Source organism: Lagopus muta, chromosome 1 (assembly GCF_023343835.1).
Source record: "Lagopus muta isolate bLagMut1 chromosome 1, bLagMut1 primary, whole genome shotgun sequence".
NCBI lineage: Eukaryota > Metazoa > Chordata > Aves > Galliformes > Phasianidae > Lagopus > Lagopus muta.
In genome coordinates this window covers 107256553-107279317 of record NC_064433.1, presented here as the reverse complement: position 1 = coordinate 107279317, position 22765 = coordinate 107256553, and the positions used below count along the sequence as shown (strand labels likewise).

The window sequence follows — 22765 nt, the reverse complement described above, 5'->3', positions numbered from 1 at the left end:
GGATTCTCACAGGAGATGCTGGCATGCAGCCATGGCCTCCACATCTCCAACAAAACCCTTCTTGTTCTCTAGCCAGGTGTGCTTGATTGTGGTGCCAAGCTATTATCCTGCAGCTCCACTCACCAATCAGTGCTTTGAACAGGAGGGATCTTGTGGAGCTGAGCGCAGCAGCTGTGATGAGATCAGCTGGCAGTTTGCTCTGCTTTTCCCCATTTTGCAAGCTTTCAATTTGCTTGACAAACTTAAAAGGGCAGCCCTGTCAATTAATCAACGTTTTAAGCTGAGTCTGTGTGACGATTTCTCCAACCGTGCGTTGGGAGGGGGGTAGTTTGTAGGTTGATTTGGGCACGCCTGAGGTATTCTGAAAGATTTGTGTTTCCTTGGCTACATGCTCACTCAAAGGCTGGCACAGGTAGCTGAGGGGAGGGCTGAAGAGCCTTCTCCCTTCCCTCTCTGCTTCAGCCTGTAGCATGCACATACACACCTGGTAGCTGTCAGCATTAGCTTTATATGCGGCCTTAACTGAAACTGAACGTAGCACCAGGAAGCAAACACAGACGTCAGTAACGTGTCCTTTTCCAGGAAGTTAACATCCCGGGAGGGATCTGCAGGTACAGAGAGCACCCCAGGACCCAGCACGTCCCTAAAGCAAGCAGACGTGGTTGTAATCTCACTCATAAACAAACAGTTGGCATTGCTGGCTGTGTGGGGCAGCTGCAGGCTCTGCTCCCAGCCCCTGCTCTTGACCCAAGTCCAATTCTGTCTGCACCCACACCTGATGAAGAGGACAATATCGCCATAAATGCACGACAGCCAATGGCCTCCCAGCTGAAGCAGGAGCCAGGGAGAGGAGGAAACACAGAGAGCTGCGTTTCTCCCAGCACTTCCTCTGCCAGGCAACGCAGCTCTGCAGGATAGCAAGGATCGCCTCCCCTGGGTGCCTAAATGCGTTTTTCCACCCACTCTCTGTCACACACAAGCAGCACTCGGTGAGCCTCACCTTCCCTCCTGGAAGAAGCCTTCCCCAGGCCCAGCTGCCGCCTCTTCCTGCTCCGTGCAGTGGGGTGAGTGCCCGTGTGATCCCGTGATTGCGTGGCTGGGCTTTGGTGTGACATTGTCCCCACGGTAGATAAGCTGAGGGCTGCGTCTTCCCTCATGCCCGCCCCGATATGCATATTGTGGTGTTAATATTTAACCAGTCCTGCAGGAGGAAGCACGTAATGCTGATGACGGGCCGGCGGCAGTGAGTTACGTGCTGTCCTGACCTGAAAAGCTGGATTGGCAACGACACCTGATGTCCCAGCAGAGGGCTGCTGCCGTGCCATCTGTGCAGGTTGTAACAACATTTATTTATCATATTCTGTAGCCATGAGATTGTGTGTTAGCATCGGAGCACACTCGTCTGTCGCAGCACTGCAGGCAACACAGTGGGGAGCAGAAGCGGCCCAATAGGACTCCCATGGGCCTGGGAGAGCTGAGGTGCCCCACAGCAGCTGTGCTCTTGTTGATGTTCCCCAGAGCCAGGGGCAGAAAGGCCATCACAGCTCCTGAAGAACCAGTGTGAATCCAGGGGTTCTGGTCTGGGAGATGGGGCTGGTGGTACGGCAGATGACAGTGCCACGACATGGTGCCAAGAGGACTGGTGCAGAGGTTGGGCAAGGGACACTTATGAGACAGCCTGCAGCATTGCTAGGGTAGGGAATGATGGTCCCAGAAGCTGAGATGGGCACTTGGGCCATGAGGGGAATCCAGGCAATTGTCGAAGGAGGGTCAGGCCTGGTGCTACCCTCAGCACTGACAAAATGGGCCCTGTGCAAGTTTCATAGAACCACAGAATATCCTGAGTTGGAAGGCACCCATAAGGATCTCTGATTCTGAATTTTGTTTTTCTTTGCAGGATTAAATCACGCTTTTTTCTGGCATATCCATTCTGAAATATTTTGTTTTCTTTGTGGGGTTATGTCAAACCTTTTTCTGAAACATCTATAGTCACTTATGGTCACCAAAGCTGCAGTGCAGTCTTATGAGAGATGCTCTTGCTATTACTACAGCTTTCTTTCCTCTGAGAAATTGACTGCATCCTCCAGGCCAGTAAGTTGAGCTGCTGTGACACATCAGGAAGTATTGCTAATGAGTCAATCTGCCAGGAAGCCTAAATCATAAAGAAGAGACATATGATTTTCCTGAACTATATATCCCACTAATCACAGTAACATTTCTAGTCAGTAAAAAATAATGCCAAACTGACAGAAGATTCAAATCAGCAAAGGGAAAGGAAACATTCTGTTTGGTGAGTTTTGATTGATTTCCAAAACTGCATTTCAGAAACTTCACTAAAAGTAATATCACCCTGACTAGTTAAAACAACAGCAAAACAATCAGACTTCCTATAATTTCCTAAGCAATTATATTTTTTCATTTTATTTCTTTGCTTTTCCATGTATCTCTTTTTTAAAAATCTGAAATGTCACACTCGTGTTCAGATGAGCATCTGAACACTTTCATCCTCACTTTCAAAACTGTACTCTTAGATAACTTCTATGAATATTTTGATTTCCATCCAAATAAAAATAGAGGAAGAAAAGAGAAAGCATCTAATAAGTGGATTCCATCCCAGGTCACCCAAGTGGAAAAAGCGGTTAAAATGGATTGACTGGTTTTTGGTTTGGATTAATATCTCGCTCCAATTTATAGGAGAGAGATGAGGTTCTTTTAATATCTGTATACCCAGCGTGAGATTAAGAAACAACGGTTCAAATGTTGGTCCGACCAGTTTATTACAAATCTTAATCAGGGAAATGGGGAAGGGGAGGACAGACACTATTATGAATTAGGGTAATGGGGAAGGGAAGGAGGGCAATAGAAAAGATAGGAAATAAGAAGCAATGAGTCTTTATAGGAAGCAAGAGGGATATAGTCACCACCATGGATCCAGTGAGGTTCCTAGTTCCGTCTTTGATCTTCAGTAGTGGTGGGTCGTCGGGCATTGTTGTTCTATTGACAACGACAACGACCATGGCGATGATGGCCCCTTTTCAATGCTTTCAAAGTGGTCGAGTCAGCTCTCCTTTGAGTGGCAGCTTCTGGCTCTGGGATCTCAGCAGAAACTCCTTTGTTCCCATCTTCCGGGCCTTGCCAGCAGATAAGAGGGAGCAGGGGTGCTCATCTGCATCCTGTTTCTCACAGAACACGATGGTATCGTTCCCCAATTTTCCCACACCTAGCTGGAGCGGTTTAGTCACAGACCAGATCTTCCGCCAGTGAACACTCCTGAGCACTCTCTTCCAGTCTTCTACAGAGCAAGCAGCTCTGGAGGAAGGGGCTTCCAAATGTTCCCAAAGCTATATCGATTGTCACACGGTTAGCACCCATCACTTGCCTCCTCAACGAATCACTCAGAGTCTTATCACAAGAAATACCTCAGAAAGCAAGCTTTGAGCCAAAAAACAAAGAAGGATTCTCACAATTAATAAAGATAATTCTTGGTAAAAAGCTTTAGAAAGAATAATAGCTGCATTTAGAACTTGTACAAAACCACCATTTGGCACTACAGAGAAGAGATAGGCTTTGTCATCTTTGTAATTGCTCTTTGGGTAGATTTAAGCTGCTAATAGATCACCCATTAGCCTCTTCTGTACCAGACTAAAGCCTGCTCTCTTAGCATCTCCTCACAAGTGCTGTACTCTAGAGCCTTGGCCACTTGATCTCCTGCCCCTGGACCCTGTGTAGGTTCTCCACAACCTACTTGAACTGAGGGGCACAAAACCACACAGAGGTTTCCAGATGTGCATAGTAGAGGAGCATAACAGTTTATTTGAATGTGCTGGAAACTCATCTCTAAACATGATCTAGTACATGGTTTGCCATATTTGCAATGAGAGGGTATTGTTGGCTTGTATTCACCCTGGTATTCAGTTCCCTTAGGTCTCCAGCAAGTTTCCTACCCACTGTCACTTAGGTGATATAACTGCAGCCTATACCTCTAACCTATATAGGGTTGTTGCAGATTTTGGTGCTTCATCACTTTGGATTTCAAGATGTTTTTGTCTTGTCTCAATCCTCAAGCTTATTAAGGTCCCTCAGATGGCATGTTGCTACATCTGCGCTGCAACTTTTGCTGCAACATTTAATCACAGGCTGATCAGCTGTCTCATTACCACACTGCAATCTGTGATATTCTGTAGATTGGCCATATCCTTAAGCATGTACCTATATAAAGATGCATACAACACCCATTATGATTTTCACAAACTAGTAAAAACATTGAAGGAGGTAGAAATTTGGCAAATAAGTGATTTCCAAAACCCAAGTGGTCCTGAGGTCTATAAACGGCAATAGATACTCATCACTGCATTAGCTATATCCAACATAGGGTCCTTAGAATGCCCTTTCTGACACTGAAGTGCTCTGCAGGACTAAAGATGGTTTGACACTGATGTTTCTTTGAGAGAGAACAAGGCTGTGAACCTCAGAAAAGCACTACATCATCCCTAAGTCTTGGAAGGAATTTTAAAACATAGCATTTTTCCCATGTCCTTTTCTTAATTGGAGAGTTTCTAACTGATTTGGCCTCGGAAAACAAAAAAAGGAGCAAATTGTGTTTTGCTGCACTCTGGCTCATTTTTGACAGAAGATGAACATTGATTCCCAGTTTATGAATGCTTTAAATGTTAGTACCTACCAGACGATGTGTCTGAGCACCTAAAATTGCACAGTTACACTGGCGCCAAGCAGATGCTTGAGCATACATCTCCATTGAGGTCTATCATTCTCAAACCAGGCAGACTGTTGGAGGCAACACATATAAATCTGTATTCTTACACAGAATCTGAGTTGATCTGAACTTATGTGAGCATCAGTGCCACTAGGACCCACACAGAGGAGGTGGCAGTCATTTTGGAAGAGATGGAGTACAGGGAGTGAAAGAAACAGCCTTTGAAGGTCTTGGAGCACCGCGAGGTTTCTCAAAACAGGGTCAGCTGCCACATGCTGGGTACACTGCTGGTTTGGGAGGAGGTTTTTGCATCCAAAGGCCCAGCTGATGCTCCTCCTTGGTGAGGAGCTCACCTGGAAGGTTGGGATTCTGAGTCTGAAGTTCCTCAGGTTAAAGTGGTCTTAAAATTCACATTTCCCACCTTATGAGAAACTAACCTGACTACAGGTGCCCAGAACAGACTAGCAGAACACTCAAGGCAAGCAGCACCCCAGGTTCACAGTTTCACTGGGTCACCTCTACCTATACAAGAGATAAGGCTCCATATAAAGTATTCCGTTCAGTACATTACTGCTTTTGCTGTTTCCTCATGTAGCATGCTGGCCCCAATTGCAGGCATTTCTTCCCCGCCTCCTCAGTGCAAACAATACTAGTTGAAGCCCACAGTAGTGGCCTAAAGCATCCACAATGTGCATGTCTCATTCTGGATCGGACACAAGTGGGAGTTGTCAAGGAAGCACCTGTCACCTCTACCCACACACTGCTGGCTTGGACTTATCAGCTGCAATCCTCTTGGGTGCATCTGCTGCACAGTGACTGGATTCAAATGTCCTTTGTTTTCCCCAGGGCTGCTTAGGCAACCAACACATGTATTAATATTTTATTATTTATTTCTCACTGACCTTGTTAGTTCTTTTTTCACTTTGATTTTTCTAATGAACCATAGAATCGTGATGCAGTCATTGGCATTGGTTAGGATGTGTGTGGGATAAGACATAACACAGCATGGTAAAAGGTACAAAACCCCAGCCACCGAGAACAGTGTGCATGTACAAGACTACCCATGCTTATGAATATTTGAAGGATCACGTCCTAAGTTTGCTAGCCTGTTGCAAATGGAAAATCATTTTGTGAATCATCAGCCTGTGTACCATGCAGATTCCTACCTCCCACTCTAGTTTCTCTAGACACTTCTTTCCAATTCTCCCTTTGAGTGGGAGGATTTTTGCCCATTTTCTTCCAACTCTTCCAAAGTCATTTTGTACACCATGTCATTTCTTCTGCAGCTACTCAAACGTGTAAGCTGCTGGAGCAATCCTCCAAAATTTTTTGTTCTCAGTTGCGTTAGTCTGAAACATATGTCTACACAACCTGCTGTGCCAACCCACACTTTGAGCAAAATGGACTTTTAAAGTGTTGCTTACTGAAGGCTTCTGTCATTGTCACTGTAGCCATAAGCACTTTTTTTATTCCTCACAGGAGAATTGAACAAATTGCGATGATGGAAACTGAAAAGCATTTAGACACCTTCATTTGTGAGTACTTTTAACAAACAAGAATGCTGCAGGAGAAATCACCAGTCCATGCACTTCCAGGCTGTACTTTAGCTTACTTAGTTGAGTCAAAGAAAGTATGATCAGAAGCACTGAAATAAGGAAGAAGCACTTAGAGATACAACACCAAAGCTAATTTGAGATCAGTGCTAGAAATTAAAATTCTTCATTTTCCCACGAAAATTGGCTTGAAAAGTGTTTTGAACATTAGAAAGATTCTTAGAAATAGCTGCACATTAAAAAACAAATGTTCTTTCCTCAAATGGAGAATAGTTTAAGAGCTGAAACCTTTAGAAAAGGCTGAGGTAGGAGACAAGCTGACCTACAGACTGAATTAGCTGTCTCTTACCTACATGAGTATGTGACCTTTCTCTTTAGTAGCATATCAGGCCAAGGAGATGCTAAGCTTGGCTGTTTTAAATCTGCCTCATTTTTGTTTGTTTCTCTATACTCTTATTCCTTTTCTCTACTGCTTTTCAAAATACTTGGCCATCTGAAAGGCATGCTTCTCATTCACAACCGTTTTACATTAGTGTTAGCTATAGTGACCAAATTGAGGCTTTGATTAACTATTTTCCTTAACTGGAACCCAAATGCACTAGAGGAAAAGCTCTAGAAGCAACAGGACCACATCATTTCCTCTATGTATTACTTATATGACTGTTGTTCTCCAGCACTTTCCTGTCAGGTCTCCTGAACTACTCCTTGCTTCCACTTCAGCAGGTGCATTCCTTCTCTCCAGTATTGAAATCTGTGATGAGTTGCAGTTGGTAAAATGAAAATGTCTTAATTCAGGAAATGTTGAAACAGTTGAAAACATTCAGCATGGAATCCAGGCAACAATAAGTAAGCAAGCTATTCACAGAATGAAAGAAGATGCAGCTTTGGTGCTGATAAGAGGAGTGTAAATCTGAGAAGGAAATTTTTAGTGCACTCTAATAGATCAGTTCTCCTAGCAACATTTACTTCAGCTTTAGAAATGCCTTGTCTCTGATCCAAATTGTTAGCTTAATTGCCCTGATTATTATTCAGCCTGTTCTAAGGAACTTTGTAATGCATGATAGCATGCCAAGAAAATGTAAGCATCATTTTGTACACTTACAATACTCACTGTTACATTTTTCATTATTGCTTTTCATTATTGCTTAGGGTCATGATTTCAGAATGCCTCCCTATGGAAAATCAGAGTCTTCAAGGAGATTAGGTAAAGTGCAGCTCTATCCAGAGCTGCCTTAGCCCTGGTGCTCTTGATACCTATCAGTCAGTGACATGAAGCTTGAATGGTGCACAAACCTCTTCTGCAATACACATGAACAAGTGCTTAGCCCAAGGCTACAAATCCCACGAGACATCCCACAATTAATGCCAGGAAAACTGCCAGGGGAGTATGAAGTTATACCCTTTCTTTTCCGTTTCTGATAATTTTACAAGGTTGCCAGTTATAAGAAATGTTAACACTTACACTTCTGAAAATAGAATATTAATGAATATTCCCTAAGTGACCTACAGGCGTGATCCAAACTGACACTGTAATGATGAGAGAGTAGATTATCACCATAAAAGTCAGCACTGCACTGGAAGAGCTGTGTCTTGTTTGCATTTTCATGAAATACAGCCTTATGACTGACATCAAACTGCTCCCTTTAGGCAATCAGTTAAGATCACAAAGCAAAAAGGACAGACATTTTATTTTCTTTGAAATCATGTCTTTTATGTGCTGTACTTGCGATACAACATCTGACTGAAAGCTGTTCTTTTGCAGTAAGAGAACATAAATCCCTGGCAGAGATAGTTCCATACATTCAGCTTCTCTTTATGTTTGTGTTCACTGCTATCTTTAGGATTTCTCTTACCTACAGTAAAATTTATTATGACATCAAACACCAATTCATATGCAAAATAAGATTCCCCCAGAAGGTCAAGAAACCTGTGAGTGCTGAAAATCTTCAAGAATATTGAGAAGATTTACATATTTTTAGGCTGAAATTTCCAATCTCTCTTCTCCCATACCCCATATACAATTTTCTTCAGCAAAGCTGAAGAAGGCAATACCACTCTGTTACAGTGGTCCCTGGCAGCAAACATCCTCCCCCTCAAGCTGTACCTTGTTGTGGTTTCATGGTTTTTCATCTGTATTCCACATCAGTGTTCCATTCCATGACATACCTGCAAAGCATGCAGGCCTTGGCCTAGGAATAAGAGGACAAGACCTTCAAAATCAGAATCATTTGAGTTGGAAGGGACCCTTAAATGCCATCTGGTCCAACTCCCCTGCAATGAGCAGGGACACCTATAGGTACATCAGGCTCAGAGCCCATCCAGCCTTGAGTGTCTCCAGGGATGGGGCTTCCATCACCTCTCTGGGCAGCCTGTGCCAGTATTTCACTATTGAGGGACCAGGAGAGCACAGCCTTTGGTGCCTTCACACATCCTCACCCCAGCACTAAGCTCTCCCCACCAGCACCAAGTACTATTCCTTAGCTGTCTCCTTGCCCCAGCAGGAGCAAGCTGCACTGCTCACACACACAGCAGCTCACTCCTACTCTTGCCTCCAGGCTCTGTTCCCTCTGTAATTCCCTCATTGCACCTCTGTTAACAGAAGCACATGTAAAGCCTTCAGGTCCCTTTATGCACCAGAGTCAAACATTTACTTACAATCACTATTGCAGCAATAACGATTAAATTAAACATGAAGGGAATGTAGCTGCCTGGAAGATCTACAAGCTGGAGGTGTAAATCACACCACATAACTAATTTATGACATTCTGCGCCTACAGCTGTACACCGACATTTTGTAAGTGTAATGGTGGCTCTGATTCCTAAGTGCTTTTGGCAACAGAAGAATAGGAAGCTGATTACACGTGCCTCTCACCCTGCACCCAGAGCCATATATTAAACAAGGTCAGGATGGATCAGCAGCCAGATGCAAGGGATATCAGAAAATGGTTCAGTTGCAGAGATCCAGAGATGGGACTTGGATTTTTTTTTCCACATTAATGGACTCTTGAGTTTGTGAAACATGAGGCAAAGAGATCTCTCAACCAAAGAAACTGTCTAATTATATTTTCCAGAGAAAATATACTTGAACAAACTTTTTTTTAAAGGATAGCCTTGCACTCCTATCTTATCAGAGTTGGAAAAAAATATGTTTTCTCAGCCAGAATCTGTGCAAAATACAGGCCTGTTTTCTGGGGCTGGATGTCCTATACCTTGCATATACATGTCTTTGTTATGGTTTTAATAATCGTGCACTTGACACTCTTGTCATTTTGAAAACAAAAATCCATTTTCAAATCATTGCTGGCTTATAAGGCTTTGTTTGCAGATGCCTTTGACTTAGAGGTGCACACTGTGCAGATCGTTAATGACAAGACAGTTGTGTGGCACGACTGCATGCTTAATTCTTGGGAAAGTACTCCCATTCTCAGTCACTTTGTCATTCATGGGAGTTTTGTGCTTGCCTTAGGAAGAAGAACCAACAACTCCTACTTTAGGAAGTACAAAATAAGTATTTTAGGGGAGAAAATCCTTTGTGACTGAAAAAAGAACAAGCCTCCTAACTTAATTACATACCAAAATGATAATACATTCACAAAAAAAAAAAGTTAACACACAGATTTCTGGTAACAAAATAGTTTACTAAAATACCATACATTGGTTAGATCAACATTCTTAGGTTCTATGCAAATAATGCAAACATTATCACATGGTATTTTATTAACATTACCCAGTATCCTGGACACATCCAAGAAGGATAACGCCCTTGCCAGATCCATGATAGACAGTTAGCCCTTGTATCCCACTCAGCTTTTACTAAGGCAAATGTTTGATTGCAAAAGTCTTTCTCAAATTCTCAAAAAAAGAAAGGGCAAATGCCTCCTCAGTAGTGCTGAATCAGGTATGTTTCATGGACACATTGGAAAATCCTAACCTAAGTTGAGATCAGGTTAACTGATGCTTAGAATTGCAAAAAATGTACTTATTTTTCTGTGTTCCAAAACTCATCTCGTGTTGGAAATATACTGTATGTATGCTGAAACACACTTAACCTCTCTAAGACATTGACAGCTCTGTTGATTCCTGCAGTCCTTGTTACTCAGTGAGAAGTGCTGGAGTAACTTTTTAGAGTAACTTTCTAAATCTATTCATGAAAAAGTTAAATGATCTTCCTTCCCAAGAAACATAAAAATTCTAGATTTGTGTGGATAAACTGCTAACAATTTATCTCAGTTCTTGTATTAATCTATAAAAACCTAAAAAGAGATAAGTAGATGTACACTGCAGTATTTTGTTTGCTGTCTTAGTTATATTTCCAATCTTTCTCTGGTGGTCTTTCATAGGAAAATACACATAATTTGGCAAAAGGCTACTAAAGAGTTTTGATTGTATTAAAAGCCATGATCCATGGCCTAAGCAGCAAAAGCTAGTTTCATTTAGCTGATACATATAAACTGACAAGCTCAGTGGCTGCATTTGAATAAACAGATAAATTTGCCTTACATGCAACCGGTTAGTTTTCTTAAATCATCTTTTACAGCAGAATCATACTATACAATTAATTATTTATTACATTCTTATTCGAAGCAACATACTGAATGGGAAGGATTATGAAATCAATTCCTAATTTATGTGAGCTAACAGAAAATCATATGTTGAGAAAATTAATGTGCAGCAACCTGAAGCGTCCACTTTGGAAACTAATTTGCAATGAGAATAGGAACAAGCTGCCTAAATCCATCACATTTCATTCTATACTGATTTTCTCCTTATTGCAGACTTAGTAGTGGCAAGGGAAATGTTTCAGTTAGGCCATTAAATGTGTAACAACATATATTTGGAGGGGACAAAATATTACAAATGCAGTAATTTGTAGGCATCTTGCAGAGGTTTCATAGAAATTTCAAATATGCTCCCTGGAAACAACATCCAGAAAGGAGTGTTTTGTTTAAACACACCTGAGGACCTAACAACAAATGGCACAGTAACAATGAACTTAGCCCTGAAAATATAGGGATAGCTTCTGCAAATGTGATTAACACAGAGTACCATCATCTTCCCTAATTAGTTAGCAACATTCCTGAACTAAAATAAAACCTGTAGACAAGAAAGCTAGCAGAGCCTGCTGTCATAGGTAACATTTCTGCAATGATACAAGGCCACAATCTGTTCAAGTAAGATGTATTTTAATGCTGCTCAACAGCAGACATCCCACAAAGCAGTCTCCTAATGGGAGACTTTATCCTTTGGCCACAAGCTCAGCCTGACAGAAGACCAGCAGCAGCACCATCCCAGGAGCCACATGCCTCTTGAATCACAACACCAAGTGGAAGATAATAAGCAAACTCATCTGCCTAGCCAAAGGCTCTCTGGGATAGTTTGGTTGGACTGGTCCTGACAGCTGGTGCCAGGCACAGAGGTGGAAGTGAAGCACATGCTGCAGTGAACAGAAGGGATGAGAGACGCACAAGGGGCTCTAGGAGTATTTCTCTTGAGTACCAGAAGAGGCCAGGGTAAACATTAAGCTGCACTGTCTACTCTACAAGCCTGGGAACTGAGAGAGACATGAAAGCATTCATTTGTGCTTAATACTTTTCCTTAAATTTGCCTTAGAATAACAGAATCATTAAGGTTGGAAAAGACCTCTAAGATCATCTAGTCCAACTATCTACCACTAGTATTGCCCACTAAACCATGTCCCTCAGTGCCACATCTTTACATTTCTTGAACACCTCCAGGGACAGTGACTTCACTACCTCCCTGGGCAGCTTGTTCCAATGCCTCACCATTCCTTCTCTTTTTTCCTAATAACCAATCTGCACCTCCCCTGGCACAAGTTGAGGCCATTCACTGACCTCTAGGGATGGGACATCCATAGCTTCTCCGGACAGCCTGTTCCAGTGCCTCATCACACTCTTAGCAAGTAATTTCTTCCTTAAACCTATTATAAATCTCCCCTCTTTCGCATTAAAACTGTTATACCTTGTCCTATCACTACACTCCCTGATAAAGTGTCTATCCTCAGCTGCAGACCCTGTAGGCCCCCTTTAGGTACTGGAACACCACTATAAGGTTTCTCTGGAGCCTCCTCCAGGTTAACAAGCCCAGCTCCATCAACCTTACTTCAGAGAGGAACATCCTTGTGCCTCTGCCCTGGACCACCCTGCACAGCTCCATGTCCTTCTTATGCTGGGAGCCTCAGAACTGAATGCAGTAATTCCAGTAGTACAATAGCAAGCTTGCACCTTGGGTACAATAATGACAAACAATGAACAGCAAAGAAAAATGACATTTCTACAATTTACATGGAAATAATAATGACTTAAATGCTGCTGTTAGGCTTGTTCAGTCTAAGCCTTTGCACCTACTGAAGGCTGGAACAAAAGCAAGTGTGCTATAACAGGGTTTTGAGTCCAAGAGCAGATATACCTCCAAGCTGGAGATGCTTTTGTTTCAGCCTGGATGTATGTGCTAGGGGAAGGCAAACATCTCCTTTGCTACCTACCCAACCACCTGGTTAGCCATGTCCCTGCTGATACCATACATGTAGCTATTTTCTGAATGAGCAACTTAAAATAGAGCAGGTTATTCTTCTAAAAAAAAATAATTTTTTTTTCATTATCAGCTGCCAAAAAACAGTGCATGACTTTCATTTACTTTATGTCAGAAGAAAATGCACTCTCAACATCTATCAGGATGGGGCTTGTTCCTGCTGAAAATATTCATCCTGCTCTTCAGGCACAGGGAAGTGAAAAAGGACACTTACACAGTTGTCACTAAGATAAATAAAAAGAACAGAAATAAGAAAAATAAACAAAACCAAACTAACAGAATGTTGTATCACAATAATCATAATTCAGAAATTCTGTTAGAAAATATGTCATGGAAACCCTGAAAGACCAAAACATCTAATCACTCCTTGCTGTTTTTGTTGCTGGATCTTTCCATATGACTTCCTCAAAAAGTCTCAGGAAGGCTGACAGTACTTGCTTTTTCACCCATTCTAATTACCCATTAGTCCCCTAACTTTACTTGAGCCAGTGTCTCACCTCTCTTTCTGAGCATTAGTTTTCCCTAATATTCAACCTGAACACCCCCCCCCCATGCAACTTGAGGCCATTCTCTCTCATCCTATCACTGTTACTAACTAGGAAAAGAGGCCAACCTCTCCACAGCCTCCTTCCAGGTTGTTGTAGGGAGTGATGAAGTGTCCCCTGAGCCTTCTCTTCTCAATACTGAATAATCTCAGTTCCCTCAGATGCTCCTCATAAGACTTGTATTCCAACTTCACATTTTTACTACTTCTTTGATGGTAAAACTGATCTTTGTGTGCAATTCAATGAAATAGGAGTACTGCATAAGGCATGATTTTATGAACTCCTTATTCCCTTCCCAGAACCCAAATGTATTTTCCACCATATCTGCTGTAAGGGTTCAACTCCTTATTTATGAAACCTTAAAATATCCTAAAGATGTTCTGAGTTTTTCTTGCTAATCATGCATGGCTGTTTATCTCCCTACAGTAAGGGATATTCTGTGATGTACAGGTGACAGAGCATTGGCACAGGTTGCCCAGAGAGGCTGTGGAGTCTCCTTCTTGGAGATCTTCAGAAGCTGCCTAGCACCTGTATAATCAATGAATATTTGGATAACTATGAAATAAACAAAGAGAGCTTAGCAAAGCAGATTAGCAGATTATGATAACAAAAGGAGAATAAATAGAAAGCTTACCCCTATCCTAGGCTCACTTACAAAACTCCAGCAGAGCAGATCTCCAGAAGAGATCCTTCCCCACTGGTAACCAGCTCTTGAATGGGTCTAGGAGAGGTGCAGCCAGGCTTCACCCCTTCCAGCAGCACAGGTGAAGGCAATTCACCTGTGCTCCTCCGGCTGACTCATTGCTCGTCTCAGGTGATCAATCAGAGGTTCAGGCCGTGACTCAGAAGTTCCCATACAGCACCCAACCCTGAAAGTCCCTGCTGAAGCTAGGGTTGGGCCAGATGACCTCCGGAGTTCACTGCCAGCCTCAAACAGTCTGTGGTTGATTCTGTGATATAGATCCAGCTCTATCACACAATCATTTCCATTGGGAGGCACGAATAAGGAAATAACGCAGTAGTCTTACACATTAATAAAGTGACTTCCTATACCTAAAGTTGTCCCAAAAGTTCTTCATGGGCAAATTCTTCCACTTCAGAAAGAAAATCTGTGTAGGCTGAATGGGATATCTCTGCCACTACACAGTTCTGCAAGTGCATGGCTACAGTACCCTATGCCAGGAGGGGAACATCTCGACAGCTACAAGCAACTTTTCTTAAATGCCTGTCCAGATGGAAACACATGCAGTAATCTCTTAAGAGAGATCAGAAAGAGGGTGCAATTATTTTCTCTAAATGAAAGTACCTTGTTTTTTGTTTGTTTTTGCACCGCAGAAATACTCCCTGTCCAGTAGCAGCATGATTTTGAGAGCTAGTCCATGGAGAAGGCACCTTTGTGGCCCCCCTGTCTTCCAGAAAAAGGAAAAAAAAAAAAAAAAAAAGAAGTTGCTTATGTAAAGAAGGGATGGAAAGAGGTAGAAAGGAATGGGAGAGAAAGATGTTACAATGCTCTGAGGCAGAAATGGGGACTAAAACCGTAAGAAATGTCTTCGACGTAATGGATCTAGAATTAATTGTGAGTTTTGCTGGGGCCCTGTAAATTCTAAGCATTTCAGTTTGTTAATTCAATCAGGGAAGGTGCTAGAGCACTCTCGCATGTTCTTCTGTCACTAAATGATTCCAGTAGCTCTGCTGCTCGGATAAGCTTACTTCATGGCAAGTCACGATTTTCTTAAAACGAGAAACAGAGAACGGAATCTTTTGTGGAAAAAATGTCTGTTCTGAATGAAGCTCCTCAGGCTGAATTTTTAATTTGTCAAGGCACAGTCCTACGAACACATCCTCCAGTTTGATGAATGAAATGCTCTCTGAAACATGATAGATCTGACTAGCAACATCGGTGGATAAAACATACCCAGTCCCTGAACAAAATGGTGGGTAGGTGTTACCCGAGTATTCTTCTATCCTCACATTCCACTTGCTCTTTTTTTCCCTTATGGGTTTCTCATGCAGTTTCACAAAGCCTGTGTAAAGCCCTGTTTTCCTCTTTTTCTTTAGAAGCAGCTCAGTGAGGTAAAAAACATTGACAAACACATCTGTGTCAGTTTTCATCACAAAGCTGGACTGGTTACAAAACTGGTGAACCCATTCAATTCCCATCATGGTCTTTAAAGTCAAATTGTAGTATGTGTCCATAAAATCCTTTTGAATAATGTCTTTGTATTTTTGGCTTTCAGCACTGATGTCAGCCTGCTGCCTAAGATTCACAGGGGTTCCCAAGAGGAAATATGTCACTAGATGCTTGCCAGCCACCGTTCTCTCCTTCCCCCAGGTTTGCCGGATGACCATCCTGGCATCGATGTCTTGACATGAGGATGCCACAAGTAGTACAAGGAAAGGTGGGTCCTTACGGCAGTCTATATCTGGGAGCTGCAAGAAGTTTTCTTCAATTTTCTGAAATGTTTGTAGCGTACAATTTTGTTTTTTGCCATAGAATACAGACAGTCCGGTCAAATTCATGTAAAAATAATATAAGCTGCCACAGCTGAGCCCCACAAGGCAAACAAGCACCTTGATTTTTCTGAAATCCATCTGAAATAAACAAGAAAGAATGGCATATTTTAAAAAATCTTGTTCCTTTCAGTGCTGCATACAAAATTCACTGCGTAGGGTTTTAAAGCTAGGTCATCCCTTTTGAAAGCTACCTGTCTCAGGGCATTTGCCCAAACACATTTTTCTGAGGATAGTTCCTACAAGACATGCTGCTGGCAGCCAAATTCTCACTTGTTCTTCCTTGAGCCTGCCCCCAAGACAGTATATCCTCAATTACTCACACAAGAGGGCTCACTGATACCAGGTCACCCTGGCTGATGCTTCACACTTCCTTATTACTTTCAGCATAGAATCATGGGATCACCAAGATTGGACTCCAACCACCCACCTACCATCAACATTTCCCCACTAAGCATGATACCTAGCATGCCTTTGACCCATCAGCAGTGACACGCATGCCAGGTGAGAGAAAATAACAGTAATACAAGTTTTAAATACCATATTTCTCCATTTATTTGAAAAATGTCTGGGTCCTGAAGACAGCAAGCCTTGGCCAATTAGCAGGCATAACCAACCAGGTTCCTCCAGTCTTCATCTATCGTGCTGGTCTCCTGCACAGATCCAGAAGTCGCTCCTGATCTTGCTGCTGGAGGGGCTATGAGCGGTATGTTTGACATTGGGCCAGCTGCTTGGAAAAAGAAGACAAAGCAGTGGGTCAGGTTACTGGGACATTTCTCTTTTTGCAGACTGTAAGTGACTCACTAAGGCATATTGACATGAAAAGGGAGTGGTCTGCACTTCTCTGTCTTTTAGAGGAAGGAGACCCAAAGAATAATAGCTCATTCATCTTTGTAACATATCAATGTGCTGCATACATGGTTGCAAGCCTAGTACAAATTGTAAGAGAGAGAAAAATAATGAAAGTAAAGCCAAACAGATCACAGTGCCAAAAAGAATTACATGCCTCCATAAATGAACTGAGAAAATTCCAATGGTTGAGTAACTAAGTACATGACCAAATGGCTCACCAGCTCCTCTTTCAGAGAACTAGAGTGAGAGAATTTTTACAGGGAGGAAAGCATTCCATTCCTCTTCTCCCACTTTATAACAGCAAATTTTATTTGGTTTCCCATAAAAAAAAAAAAAAAAACGAAAAAAAAAAAAAACCCAACAAAACAAAACAAAACAAATGGAGCTGGGAAGCCTCAGAGTTGTAGATTTCATGAAAATCTGATCTCTGTCTTCTGACCAGGAATGTTCTGCCTGGACTCCCCAAGCCACACCAGTGCTTTCCTCTCAAATGCAGACAGAAGCCTCCAACTTCTTTCCTTTTTACTCAATGAATAGGTTATGTGTTAAAGACTTAAACGCATTTTAACATTCAGCCAGTAAGTTCAACTCTACTTATCAATAGGAATGATCCCAGTAATTTTGATAAGTACCCACAAAAACAAGATGAGTAGAATTGGAGTCCTAATTTGCTGAAATTCCTTCCACAGTGAAATGTATGTTTTTTTAAAGATTCAATAAGCATTTTTGAAAATACCTACCAAATTCATGTTTCTTCTGATATTTGCATTTAAATTATCTTTACACTGAATACTTCTCAGATCTGTATTTTTTCAACTATGCATAGCATACAGTAGTCTTACGATCATCTCAGTAAGTTTTAAATAAATATACATGTAAGTTTGCATGAGAGTTTAGCTATAATAAAAAAACATGCACATATAAACACATTTCTACATATGATGTTCTAAGAACAAGGAAACAACCCATCTTGTTCAAAATGGGTTAGCTCCTGTTACCAGCTTTCATGATGCTGCTCAAGGATCTGCCATTGCTCCGTAGCAAGACTCCCAGCATATGTACATCCAGAAACCCTTCACACAAGCCATTCCCTTAATGGACACCCATTGAAATTTCTTCAGAAATACTCCAACCCCTCTACTAAAGCAGGTTCCCGACAGCAAGTCACTCAGGAAAGCATCCAGATGCGTCCTGAACACTTCCAGAGAAGGAGAATCCCCAACTTCTCTGAGCATGTTCTTCCAGTGCTCTGTCACCCTCACAGTAAAGAAGTTCTTCCTCGTGTATGTATGGAACTTCCTGTGTTGCAGTTTTCCCACTGTCCCTGTCCTGCACATCACCGAATTCATAGAATGGCTTAGGTTGGAAGGAACCTCAAAGCTCACCCAGCCCCAAGCCCTGCTATGAGCAGGGCTGTCCCCCACCAGCTCAGGCTGACCAGGGCCCCATCCAACCTAGGATGGATGGGATGCTCTTCCTCCTGTATTTACTAGGAAAATTGCTATTCTATAAAGAAGGGTTGGAGAACTGCTTCTGTCATGTTTAACTAGCAAAACATGTCCATGACTGCATTTTGCAGAACCATCACCATCCAGTCTAAAGCATCTTGTTCTACAGCACAGGTTAGGTGTGACAAGGGCTACAGTTTCTAAATTATCTGATGATACAGAAGGTGGTCTAGAAAACAGTGTAGACTTAATAGTAATCAACCTCTTTTCTCTTGATTATTTTGAAGAGCACCCACTATTTTAGCATCAAAATCTCTTATGTTTTATAGAAAATCCTTTGGCAGAACGCTTGCCCTCGTTTTGTCTGAGTTAATATTCTTCCCCTAGTAGGGGCTGGCTAGGTATCTGTCAGCAGGTGGTGAGCAACTGCATTATACATCACTTTATTTTGTTTGCTTATTACTATTTTCCCATCCTTCTTTGTCCTATTAAACTGTCTTTATCTCAACCCATGATTTCTACCTGACTCATGGATAGTGACAGATGCCCTCTGGGGGTGGTAACAGCAATGGAAGCAAAAGAACTGGCAGCACAGAGGCAAACCCATCTAGGCCACTGCAGTGTGGAAAGACATTGCTGTCTGGGTAGAGAATGTAGTTGTAAAAGTAAATCCCATGGATGCCCATGTACCACAAAGCTGAGCCACTGAGGAAAATCAAGACAACCAGCAGGTGGATTGAGCCACTAGGATTGAAGGTAAATCTGGACTGGCAACATAATAATTTCCAGTTCAGTGGGCCCATGAAACCTCAGGCCATCAAGAAAGGCCATCAACATATAGATGGGCTCAGGACTGAGGGATGGACTTGACTGTGGACACTACTGCACAGGTTATCCAACAATGTAAAATATGTGCTGTGATTAATCAAGCCAAGAAGATAAAGTCTCTTTGGCACAGAGGACGGCAGCTGAAATATAAATATGGGGCAACCTAGCAGGTGGGTTACACCACACTCCCACAAATTCACCATGGCAAACACAATGTGCTTGCAATGGTGAAAGCCACCAAACAGTTGGAAACAGATCCCATGCCCCATGCCACTGCCTGAATACTATCCTGGGCCTTGAAAAGCAAGGCCTGTGGTGGCACGGCACCCCAGAAAGAACTGAGTCAAACAATGAGACTCATTTCCAAAACAACCTTATAAAAACCTGGGTAAGACTGTTTAAGACTACACTAAGAGCAATGGGTGCTGGGACATTCAAGCACTGGGTTACACATTTACCAAAAAACTATCTGGTTAGATAACACTTAAGGATCTGTCAGTAGAGCTGACCCTGCCCAATTAAAATATCTACATACTGCAGAAGAGAAAAAATCCCAGTGGTACATGTGGAAGACGTGCTGGGCAAGACAGTCTGGATTATTCCTGCCTCAGGCAAAGGCAAGCCCATTTGTGAGATTGCTTTTTCTCAAGGACATAGGTGTATTTGATGAGTAATGCAAAAGGATGGTGAAGTCCAGTGTGTACCTCAAAGAAATTTGATGATGGGTGAAAACAGTCAATAATTTGAATTATATAATGCCAACTGCTATACAGTACTGTATATCATCACTTCTTGGGTTGTTATATGCCTCATCAACAAGAATCACCCAAATTAATGAAAAAAACAATTTTTATGTAACCAATCAAAGAACTGTAGTAATGGGAACCAGAACTGGCTTCAGCATGCAACAATCCAACATCACACACCACATCTCCTGCCCAGAAGGACCATGGTAATGGAGGGAGCCCAAAGTCATAGACTAAATAAACTCTATGGACATTTTAGAGAGATAGCCCATAGACTAAGGGAATGATAATGGGAAAGTATGGGATCTGATCATGACATAGATGGCATGGATACTGAAATGGTCTTGGCTGGGAGAGTTAATTTTCTTCCTAGTAGCAGTATGATGCTGTGTTTCGGATTTAGGATGAGAACAAAGGTGATAACCCACCACTGTTGTAGTTGTTGCTGAGCAGCGCCTACACAGAGCCAAGGACATTTCAGCTCCTCACGCTGCCCTACCAACAAGGAGCTGAAGGTGCCCAAGGAGCTGGAATGGGACAGAACAAGGACAACTGACCTAAACTGGCAGAAGGGATGTCATGCTGAACAATAAAAGTGGGGGTTAGGTGTGGGGAGGAGGTACTGCCTGGGGACTGGCTGGGCATCTGTCAGTAGGTAGCGAGCAATTGCACTGTGCATCACTCATCTTTAATATTCTTTTATCATCATCATCATCATCATTATTTTCCTTCTCAGTCCTATTAAACTGTCATTATCTCAACTACAAATTTTATGTTTTTGCTGATTCTCTCCTCTATCCTACTGTGAGTGGAGTGAGCGAATGGCTGTGTGGTGCTGAGCTGCCCGCCGGGTTAAATCACAACACAGGTCTGAGTTTTCTCTTTGATTTGAGTCAGAAATTGCAGTTTATAATTATCTCAAAGCTTTTTCTGTTTCCCGTCACTTCAACTGCCAAGTATTTTATGTAGGGCACTGCAGAAAAATTACCTGTTTCATATCCTAGAGAGTGGTTTGTTTAACGTGCCCAGCAGAGTGTGTTAAGGCTCTGTGTAGATCCAACGGAGTTTGTACTAAAGCCTGAGACCAGAGCAATGGGAGTCACAGCAGCCTGCAGTTGTGCTGTCTCTTGACACATGCCTAAAATGAACAAGGAAGAAAAGAAGAAGATAACTGTACTGGAACTGCTAGGTCACAGTCTGAGCCTGATTGACCATCTGAGGCAAGCACTGAGTCAGCTGCAGGAGCACAGGTGAAGGCAATTCAACTGTGTGATCGGAAGGGGAGGAGCCTGGCTCTACCTCTCCTAGATCCCATTTAGGGGCTGACAGCCACTAAGGAAGGATCTCTCTCTCTAGAGATTCCTCCTTTGGGAGTTGTTTGCAAGCCTACAACACTGGTGAGTACTTTCCACTTATCTTTGATTATCTTTTCCAAAGTGATAATCTTACTAAGCCTAATTGCTCTGTATACTTACTGATCATCAAATACTTTACAACATCTGTATACTTATTGATCTTACAATAATATAGGTCTGAATCACGTTAGACAAACCACAGTCCTCGTAGGCTGAAGGATCAGCCCTTTGTTGGAGCACCAGGAGCCACTTCTTGTCAGAGTGATCTAGAAAGCAGCAAAAGGAAAACTTTGAGCTTGCCAGAACTCACCAAGATAACCTCCTTAAATTTCATTCCTTTCAGCAAACAAGGAGAATGAGAGAATTTATTTGCCATCTTTGCTGTGCCAGGAGGCCTCCCAAGCACCATGACAGTTTGCCATGGTGGGCAAATTTGCTAGAGACTCTGCTTACAACACTGACCTTTGTTAAACTTCTTCATGTTGCACTGTGAATGGGTCACATTAACTCATCTGACTGAGCCTAGTTATTCCATCAAAGTTAATAACACCTCCTTTAGATCTGTTAATGAGTATAATTATTTAAACAGCACCAAGAGATCAAGGTTACACAGCATATGGATCAGGAAAAGCAATATGGCCTGCAGCAGAGAAGGTAAGTAGGTCTAGAGTCCCCATGAGAAAAAGATTCAAAACAAAAATTTAAAGAAATAAAGTTTGCTTAATTTTTCTGGGTCGAAGTTACAGTCACACTGCTGAGTTTGGTGAATGATGAAGTGTTAGATTCTCATTCATGTCGCACATGTTGAACAGTGAAGGACCCAAAGCACATCTGGCTATCAGCAGGAGTTGCCACTTTGTACAAGAGAGAGGCCAGCAGTTGCTATCACCGCTTGCACACCCAAAAGCACGGGTGTGATTTAAACATGCAAAGAGGAGTAGGAGCCTCAGGCACCGCAAAGCTAAAGACAGCAGAGCTATTTCAAACTGCCTTTCTTAAGAGCCAAAAGTAGTATGTGCCCTGGCGTAACCACTACTAATACTTGTTAATTTTTTATTTCCCCTGGAACAAAGCCTTTAAACTGCATTCACAGAAGCTTGGCAGGACACAGAGAGGGACTGAATATACTTAGATAATTTAACATATCAGAAAATAATGCTCCTAAACACAAGCATTTTAGGAGAGCAGGGATCACCTTCAATCTCTCAAAGGTGAAAACTGGGAAAACAGAGGGCTCAGCAGTAGCTGGGCCAACACTGCTAGGGAAGGAAAAATTGTCCCTTTGCTGGGCAGCCAGGTTTCTTTCTTTGATCATTGTCATCTAGCCCAACTGACTTCTGTTCAAAATGAAACATCATCCTCGGACACCTGGCCATACCATGCTCCCTTGAAGTGCTGGCTGAGTCCTGCCTCTTTGCTTGGTGCCCACATACACAGGGCCACCCATGATAGGTGAGTCAGGCCACGATGCCATCTCAACCACAGGAACTCAGTGTGGATAGCAGCCAAGGTGGTGGGGCTAAATGTCATCTTCACAGCGCTTTAGAATGTCTCTTTTCAACTCAGAGAATACCATGCACAGCAGCACGTATTAACAATGCCCTCATGCAAAGTGAATGTCAAGACTGGAAGGCAAGGAGGATGGGAAACTGGATAAAGAACAG

At 42.4% G+C, this 22765-nt stretch overlaps 2 protein-coding genes and 1 long non-coding RNA gene across 4 annotated transcripts in view; 1 reads left to right on the top strand and 2 right to left on the bottom strand.

The window, feature by feature from the left end:
- The window catches only part of IGSF5 (immunoglobulin superfamily member 5), a 33159-nt gene extending 32030 nt beyond the window's left edge, over positions 1–1129 (bottom strand). Inside the window, exon 1 of one of the 2 annotated variants that reach the window (XM_048954644.1) lies at positions 1001–1129. The gene's annotated coding sequence lies outside the window, so the exon portion shown is untranslated. The remainder of the gene's footprint in view (positions 1–1000) is intronic. The other variant, XM_048954636.1, reaches the window with a different exon arrangement.
- A 52-nt stretch (positions 1130–1181) lies between these two features.
- Positions 1182–16419, top strand: LOC125697445 (uncharacterized). Its single transcript, XR_007378794.1, has 4 exons — positions 1182–1333; positions 6194–6249; positions 15599–15760; positions 16260–16419. It is a non-coding gene; the product is annotated as an uncharacterized LOC125697445 (long non-coding RNA).
- Positions 8463–16516, bottom strand: B3GALT5 (beta-1,3-galactosyltransferase 5). Its single transcript, XM_048954654.1, has 2 exons — positions 16413–16516; positions 8463–15953 (listed from the first exon to the last, which is right to left on the bottom strand). The coding sequence occupies exons 1-2, from the start codon at positions 16413–16415 to the stop codon at positions 15003–15005; spliced, it is 954 nt and encodes a 317-aa protein (XP_048810611.1). The 5' UTR covers positions 16416–16516; the 3' UTR covers positions 8463–15002.
- Between the last annotated feature and the right edge of the window lie 6249 nt (positions 16517–22765).